This window comes from Brachionichthys hirsutus, chromosome 2 (assembly GCF_040956055.1).
Source record: "Brachionichthys hirsutus isolate HB-005 chromosome 2, CSIRO-AGI_Bhir_v1, whole genome shotgun sequence".
In the NCBI taxonomy this organism is placed as follows: domain Eukaryota; kingdom Metazoa; phylum Chordata; class Actinopteri; order Lophiiformes; family Brachionichthyidae; genus Brachionichthys; species Brachionichthys hirsutus.
Genome location: NC_090898.1, coordinates 13,633,969 through 13,642,407, shown reverse-complemented (window position 1 = coordinate 13,642,407; position 8,439 = coordinate 13,633,969). Strand labels below are relative to the sequence as shown.

General features: G+C 43.4%; 1 protein-coding gene across 1 annotated transcript; it reads left to right on the top strand.

The window, feature by feature from the left end:
• Positions 1-1,378: 1,378 nt before the first annotated feature.
• LOC137902180 (protein kinase C and casein kinase substrate in neurons protein 1-like) lies at positions 1,379-7,312 on the top strand. Its single transcript, XM_068746250.1, has 9 exons — positions 1,379-1,438; positions 3,505-3,661; positions 3,758-3,993; positions 4,306-4,461; positions 4,565-4,740; positions 5,737-5,857; positions 5,948-6,054; positions 6,341-6,537; positions 7,203-7,312. The coding sequence occupies exons 1-9, from the start codon at positions 1,379-1,381 to the stop codon at positions 7,310-7,312; spliced, it is 1,320 nt and encodes a 439-aa protein (XP_068602351.1).
• Positions 7,313-8,439: the final 1,127 nt, after the last annotated feature.

The following is an 8,439-nucleotide window of genomic DNA, read 5'->3' as shown; positions in this document are numbered from 1 at the left end:
ATTTTATTCCCTGAGCCCTGGATCATATTTTCCTAAAAAGACAAAATGATGAATTACCAGAAAAATACTAGACAGAAGGCATAGATCATCTCAGATTCAGATTCAGACGCTGGTGGTAAAATGGATGAAATTATGGCATCCTAGTTTTTGCCGTCTCGTCTATGTCTATGTTGTGCACATTTGAAACAGCTTGTGTCTGTACGCCTGGGATGACTGTAATGCGGGAGCTGCCAGTTTAAAGCACGTTCCCATCTCGAGCTGCCCTTGTAATAATAATGACTCTTATTTTTCTAAGGACTGTTGTTTCGTAATGTTGCTTAGAAGGACAACAAGGTCACGCCGGTCCAAGCTGAGTCTGATGCCGAAAGTCATTTTGCATGACTCAGTCCAAGAATGAAGGATGTTGCAGGAATTAATTTGCACTTGGCTGGTTGAGGGAAGTTGAAGGATGAAGCGCAGAGGGCGCTGGTTATATATGAACAAAATCTTCCTTACGAATTATACGGCAGGAGTCCAGATTAATCTCAGGCCTGAATCGTCTTTCCACGCATTATTTTATATTGTGTGCTAATGAACTGTTGACAGAGGAAAAACCCATCCAGCTAAATGGACTGGGCCTAAAACGCAGCTCGTTACCAATAGCATCCTGCTGTCTCTCTTGTTTTAACCGTGGTGGGAAATATTGACCGGGCGTCAAACAGATAAATGCAAATCACTTAAAGACATCCAGCAGGAAACGTCTTCTGTGGGCTTCACAGAGTCATCGGTGGGGAGTTGGAACCTCAGCCTCAGAGGATGTCTATGTAGTTTTAAGAAAAGGTGTTCATTTTCATTCTGCTCTAATCATCAGCCTGGACAATTTAGGAAAGATTGTTCAATGAGGTTCATTATTTATTTTATTTTTTTAGTGCTTTAGCTATTAAGCGCTGAAATAAGATTTCACACTTCTGACAGAGATCTGTACGGTGGAAATCTTTGGTGTCGGAGCTCTGTGATTTCTGTGGTGCTCCACTCTGGAATGAAATTTCTTTTTTCTGGGACACGCCGATATAAGATGCCCTCCTCATTCCTCAGGGCATGGCGCTGTATGCATGGCGAAGCCTATTTTTATCTCATTATTATAACTGTCTCAAATAGAAACCTTCAATCTCAAAGGTTCCCTCCAGTTCTTCTTCCTTTTTGTTAGACGGCACGGCTTCTCACACCTGCTCGTGCAGCTCCACTGCGCTGCTGTCGTGTCTGTTTTGTTGTTGTTGTTGTTTTTGCGATTCAAAGTCACCATCTCGTCGTTTCTTCTCTCTTTGTCTCTTTCAGTGCGTGAGAAATCCAGCTCTGCTGCAGAGTACCGTCATTAGAGAGCTTTGCCACATCCAGGAAAATGTCTGGCTCCTACGATGAAAGCGCGGGTGCTGACGACACCATGGACAGCTTCTGGGAGGTACGGACAAACCCGACGTGTCTGTTCTGATGGGGGGGGTTCAGCCTTTGACCCCCCCCTTCCTTGCAAGGAAAAGTGTCTCAGAAGTTGGATTGATTCTTTAAAGGCAGCGTGACCTGATGTTGTTTAATAAACAGAAGATGACCTATATATATATATATATATATATTGTATAGAGTATACAGTATACAGTATTTACTGTATGACTTTTATTTTATGTAAACAGTAAGTTCAACGTCTTTGTAATCAAATAATTTTCTAATAAGAATATAACTTGTGGAAAAAAAAGATAAATTTTGTTCTGTAGTAAAACAATTCTTTTTAAATAGATGTACGTGAGTAGAGGTGTGTATGTCTTCCCTGCCGGAAAATAAGGGCCGTAAATTACGAATGGAATCTTTTCCAAAGAGAACAACGCATGGATACTCCTCTTCCTGTATTAAAAATTGAGAGCAACATGCAGGAATTTGCTTCTTTGACCCAGTTGTTTCTAAATCATCACAACAAAGAGATGCATCAAACACTCTCTGGCTAAGATCCAGTGTGTGTGTGTGCGTGTGTGTGCGTGTTAATGAAGCCATTCAGTACAGACTCTTCTTTGTATAGTGGCTCTTATCCATGGAGACGCAGACAAAGGGGGCGTAGTCATCGGGCCTTTGGAGGAGACCTTTCACCACACGCACCTGCTTGCAGCGTCTGTACATCGGATACTCAGCTCTGCAACAGGTTTTAGTTCATAAATTGGGTTTTTTTCGGTGCCAGAAAACACGAGCGTTGATATTTGATAAGACTTTCTTTCTTTCTTTCTTTTTGTATTTATTCTTTTCATGAAAATTTACAACATCACACCTTCAAGAACATTTCATGATGAGAAATGAGAAGCTAGAAGAATTAAATTGATAAGACTTTGACTCAAAAAACCCATCAAGTAATCGTCACACTGTTGAATGATTCAAAAACAAGCGTGCCTGCGTGTGTGTGTGTGTGTGTGTGCGTGCGTGTGTGTGTGTGTGCGTGTGCGCGCGTAACCCACTCACTTGCGTGTTGTTGGTTTGACTTGGTAAACTGTCAGACAAGCCAATACACATGCTGTCATACACCTGCCTCCCTGCCGGTAAGGACCAATCACAGCGCAGCTCTCCAGCCAATGAACAAAGCAGTCTGTGATGCACATGACTTAGTGCATGTATTCACAGCACGCGCGCACGCACACACACACACACACACAATCTGCAGCTTCTGGGTATTTCTCCATCGTCATGTCGTCATCCTGAGAATCTGTCAGCCTGCATTACACCACTCAAGCAATCACAGTTTGTACACAAACACACACAGAGAGAGAGAGAGAGAGAGAGGCATGCATATACACATATAAACAGAAGCCCGGTCATTGCATAACTACACATGCACAAGCACGAGCATCCCCTCCTCCCCATCACGATTACCCTTCCGTCGTCATGCACCATGAGCTCACGCCCCCTGCAGGCAATGAAGAGGCGGAGACCTGCAGCCTGGAACTGCTTTTTTTTTTTAAGGTGGTCTCACTTAAGGTGGAAAGATTTGAAAGGAAAGGGAGCAGAAAATGATTTTGTTGGGGGGATTGCAAAATAATAAATTCCATAAATGTGACTTTGGTGCCTGTATTGAGAAAATTAACGTATCTTGAGCTGTTTCAACCTGGATTTTAAATGTGCATGACTAGTGTGGCAGATCATTTATTAAAATTGTGTATCATTATTTGTCGAGATAAAGACATTTTTCAAAATATATCAGAACTAGTCATTCAGTGTGTTTGTGCTGGATGGCATCCATTATAGTGGGCGCAGCATTCTCCCACATAGTCAGTGCATAATAAATCTAAGTAAAGATAGTCTTTATGTGTTACCTGCTTCCAGTAATGGCTGCAATTGTTTCATCTTTGCTTTGTAGTTGTGTGTAATGATGTGTTTGGAGAAAACACGATCTAAAAAGTTTTATTTTATTTTTTTCAAACATTTGATATATAGTTTGAGGCATTTTCTCCTGTTGATTTTGTTGCTTCAGCCCGTTTGTCTTTCTTTTCTCAGGTGGGAAACTACAAACGTGCCGTCAAGAGATTTGATGATGGCCATCGGCTCTGCAATGACCTTATGGGCTGCCTGCAGGAACGGTCCAAAATAGAAAAAGCCTATGGTGACCAGCTAACCGTGTGGTCCAAGAGGTGGAGGCAGCTCATTGAAAAAGGTCAGCATCTTTGATTTTTTGTTCCCGTAGCTCTGGATACGCAATCTGAGGCTTGCCTTCTGGTAATATTCAGTGTCGTCTTCCATTTCTGCCCAGGCCCACAATATGGCTCCGTGGAGAGAGCCTGGCTGGCTTTGATGACCGAGGCAGAGAAGGTGAGCGAGCTGCACCAAGACATGAAGAATAACCTGGTGAACGATGACGTAGAGAAAGTGAAGAACTGGCAGAAGGAGGCTTATCACAAGCAAATGATCGGAGGCTTCAAAGAGGCCAAGGAAGCGGAGGAAGGCTTCAAGAAAGCTCAGAAACCGTGGGCCAAAAAGCTCAAGGAGGTGAGGGGCAATACATTTGTCTGGTCACCATTATCCTCTCTGTCAAGGCATCGCTTTCTGGTTGTCCTCACTCACTCACTAATGATCATGTCAAAGCCAACCCCAGAGTGTCTTCCTGACACTGTCTATGACACAATTCCAGCTCTAAATGCTTTTTCATTCCATTCGATATTGACAAGAAAAACTCCACGAGGTGTCAGGGGACCAAGTTTTGATTTCATGCTTGCAGGAACACTAAATGGGACTCCATTGTGTTCCTTCGACAAATCAGATTGTGTGTTTGAAATGCTGATAGTCCCTGTGGGCATGCAGATGGAAGCTGCTAAGAAATCGTACCACATGGCCTGCAAGGAGGAGAAGCTGGCTGCTACCCGAGAGGCCAACGGCAAGACCGAGGCTTCCGTCACACCAGACCAGCAGAAGAAACTGCACGAGAAAGTGGACAAATGCAAACAGGATGTGCAGAAGGTGAGAAGCCATGAAACAACAAGTTGAGTTCCTCCCACCTGTTTATTTTCCCACAGGTTTCAGTCATCAGTGGCTTCTCTGTTTTGTTTTGTTTTTGACTCAGGCTAAAGAGAAATATGAAAAATCGCTGGAGGAGCTAAATAAGTGCACCCCGCAATACATGGAGAGCATGGAGCAGGTGTTCGACCAGTGCCAGCAGCACGAAGTCAGGAGGCTCACCTTCCTCAAGGAGGCCTTGCTGGACATCAAGCGCCATCTGAACCTCACCGAGCACCCAAGGTTAGCAAGGCCGAACGAGATGGCTCTATTCCTATTTCACCTGGTCAGATTTTATGCATCATTCTAATCTCAATCTGATCCACTGATGGTTCATTTCTTCTCATTCTAGATGTAATTTCAGTGAATCAGTGACTTCATCTTCATACAGAAATAAGCGCCTCACTGCATTTAACACGGGCAAATAAGTCATCGAGCATTATTGAATACTATACAACTTTCAATCAGAAATAATCCCATTGAAAACACGTTTACAATAGATGATTTGGATTTGTTGTGTCGCCTTCAGTTCACGTCACGTTGATTAATCTCAACACATTTCTCCACCAGGCGTGCGTTTCTCATTAGCCTTCAGAGTCACTGCACTAATTAATTGATGATTCACTCAATGACGTTTCTGCCAAACTAGATTTTGTTCAGAGGGACCGCCTGTCATATCATGAGCTGTTTGTTTAACCTGCACACATCCAACACAGGCAGAAACCATGAAAGTGATTTTCAGGTTGTTTAACCAAACCTGCCTCTGGTTGCCATGTTTGGTTTAAGCCCCTTGTCGTTTACACTACAGGACTGGAAGCATTTGGCTCCCATCCTTTGCTCCCATAATTCAGCACCACGTGTAGCCTATTAAAAACTGGTTTGTTTAGCTTCATGAGCTGAATTCAGTGTCGTCATTGCAGTGCAAGTGAAGCCTATCTTTATTTTCTTGTTTTAGATACACACTATACAGTATACACCGTCTGTTTTAACACAGTGACATTCCTATACACCTCTAACAATTACATCATTGAAAAAGCATCCAGAATCATTCAGGCCTAAAACATAAGCTGGTAAGGGCTGCAGCTTCATCACAAAACTAGGGGAGGCACTGATGACCCAACGCTGGATCGCTCTCAGCACATATTTGAATTGCAGAGTGGCTTTTGCTGCCAAATTGCTCCCCCACCGTTTCTTTTGGCACGCTCATTGCCCCTATTTGTTCTATTTTTCTGTCCTCAGCTACGCCCCAATATACAGAGAACTGGAACGCACCATCCTGGCTGCAAACACGCAAGAGGACCTGAAGTGGTTCAGCAACAACCACGGCCCTGACATGCATATGAGCTGGCCTGCATTCGAGGTGCAACATCAACCCTTCGTGCAGGAGCATGCGAAGGTTCTGCTTCATTCTGTTCACAGTGTGTGTGTGTGTTTTCACTCTATTCTGCAGGAATACAACCCAGACCAGGCCAGCGCTCCCCCGAAGAAGAAGAAGCCAGACGGCGCCCCACCCACTCCGAGCACTGACCACGTGGCTCCACCTGGTGATCGTAGCAGGTAAGTTCAAGAAATCTGTTGTTGTTGGCTCTCAGAGGAGTCACACAGAGGCCTGCTCTATTTGAGCTGGAAATTATATTTAGCTACAGGTAAAAAACAAAACAAAAAATCTTAACTAAGATGCAATGTTTTCTAAAAAGGGATTTTCCCTATAGATTGTCATCATCCGTGTTTTGACCTTTTCATGGGATATGATGACAGGTTTTTAAACGGACCATTTTTCTTCATTTTGTGGGTCATTTAACACTAAATCTCTTACATTTTCTCCCCCCCCCCCCCCCCCCAGTGTGAGCAGCTATGATAAGAACCAAGCTTACTCTACCGAGTGGTCTGATGATGAGCAACCCACTGCCTTCTCCGGCAACGAGAATGGCGGTAATGGGAATTCATTTGAAGAAGATTCGAGCGCCGGGAGAGGGGTCCGTGTCCGCGCCCTCTATGACTATGAAGGCCAGGAACAGGATGAGCTCTCCTTCAAAGCAGGTAGTTATCAAACTGCAGATGACGTGATGGAAGAAATTGCCCATGACGGGTTATCATTACAGATCATACTGGTCGTCAGAAATAATCAGTGTGTCTATGTGACCTTTTGTGCATCTGTATGAATAAACAAGACAGGAATCCACACATTCAAACATCATTCCATTGTGCTGTGAATGGTGCAAAGTTCCACAGGGTGCTTTTTGTTGTCCTTTATCTTTTATTATGGAGTGAAAAAGAAACTGACCCCAACTTCTACTGAAAATGTTTACGATCTCGCTTTGCTGTAATGATGAATGACAAGCGTAGCTCAAAATGATGTGACACTCTTTGGGAAAGATACTTTCTTACTGTTGTGCAAAAAGCTAAATGAGAAGCTTTTGCACCACTTCAGTGTCACTTCAGTGTCTGTAAGCTGGCAGGTGTGTGTATGAAGCTACTTTAGCACACAGCTGGCCTGATTTCGCCATTTAAATTCTTAGAACCCGGGGGAGATGAGTCATTACCTATTTCTAAAATGATACTATGATACTATAAACATAATAAACACTTCAGTATCTTAAATAGCATTATAGTAATTAGCATCTGTAAATATCTTCTGTTGACATTTGCCTTCATGATTTCAAACAGGTCTGTGTGTTGATCAAATTGTGATTTCTCTTTCACAGGAGATGAACTGAGCAAGACTGAGGACGAAGACGAACAAGGCTGGTGTCGAGGTCGTCTGGACAACGGCCGAGAGGGACTGTACCCGGCCAATTACGTCGAGCCAATCTAGTCACGTTATTGGACAAGGACACGCCATTGGAGGCAACTTGAACTGTCCCGTCCAATCGCACCGCACATAGCCAGAGACTTAAGAGCAACATGCCCCTTGCCCAACAGATGCGCAAAGCAGTCTTGCGGAAATAAAAACTTAGTAACTTAACAGACAATATTATCAGTCTAATATATGTTATCCAGTGTTTTGGGTGGGTGGACTCGCATTTAAAACAGGAGCAGCAGTTATTAGAGTACATATACACAACTATAACATCAAATCAGTGCAGTACAGGAACACATTGCTTCTCTGTGTCGCTGTATTTAACATATAATACAGCCTATTAAAAAGACGCAATTCACTGCTGACTGTTCAATTATGAAAACGGTAAGATGATATACGTTCGACAAAGACAAGCTTATTTAGCCTGCATTGTACATACGGTGTGATGCCATTTTTTTTGTGTGTAGCATTTCTAATGCTGTGCGTGGTCAGTCGTCATCCTGGCATCGGGAATGCTGTGTAGTGTTTAAAGTACCACGGACAGTATTCTCTATTTTTATTTCATTGGTTTTTCTTTAGATTTTCTTTGTGATTCGGTCCAACCTCTTTCCAGTGTGTGTGTGTGTGTGTGTGTGCAGTGCTATGTGCTTTAAACTGTCTCTGAACGTGCATAGCAGCATGAGCTATGCAACGACTTGCATTCCCCGAACACCCGGCAGCCTCGTTTGGGCCGCAACGCGATGCAACCCTTCGACTACAGATGCAGAGTTCACCTTCTCGGCATCGCTCACTTCCGTTTCGACGAAAGGAAGCTCATGAATTCATTTTATGTTGGTTTGTTTTATTTGTCATGTTTTTTTTTTCTAATTAGCAAAATTCCCCATGCAGTACGTGGAAAGGATGTGGATTTGGCAGAAGCTTGCATTCCCTGTTCAAGTATTACAGTCTCATTCCCTTCTGCTAGCAACAAGTTGGATCAAGTCGTCTTCTCGAGGTCGCCACTACATTATCAGAGGAGGGTTTTTAAACAATGCCTGTGCAGAGCATACTGTATTTCTTCCAACAGTGGCACTTTGCAGCGGTACAGTGATGCACTGGTCTGAAGATCGAAGCGTCTCAACCAGGGCATGAATATACTAGTG

What these genes read in the sequence shown, in the direction of transcription:
- LOC137902180 (XM_068746250.1), top strand. Translation starts at nt 1,379, where the DNA reads ATGTCTGGCTCCTACGATGAAAGCGCGGGTGCTGACGACACCATGGAC. An exon ending in GGGCCAAAAAGCTCAAGGAG is followed by an intron (nt 3,994 to 4,305) that starts GTGAGGGGCAAT and finishes GTGGGCATGCAG; the next exon opens with ATGGAAGCTGCTAAGAAATC. An exon ending in TGAGCTCTCCTTCAAAGCAG is followed by an intron (nt 6,538 to 7,202) that starts GTAGTTATCAAA and finishes TCTCTTTCACAG; the next exon opens with GAGATGAACTGAGCAAGACT.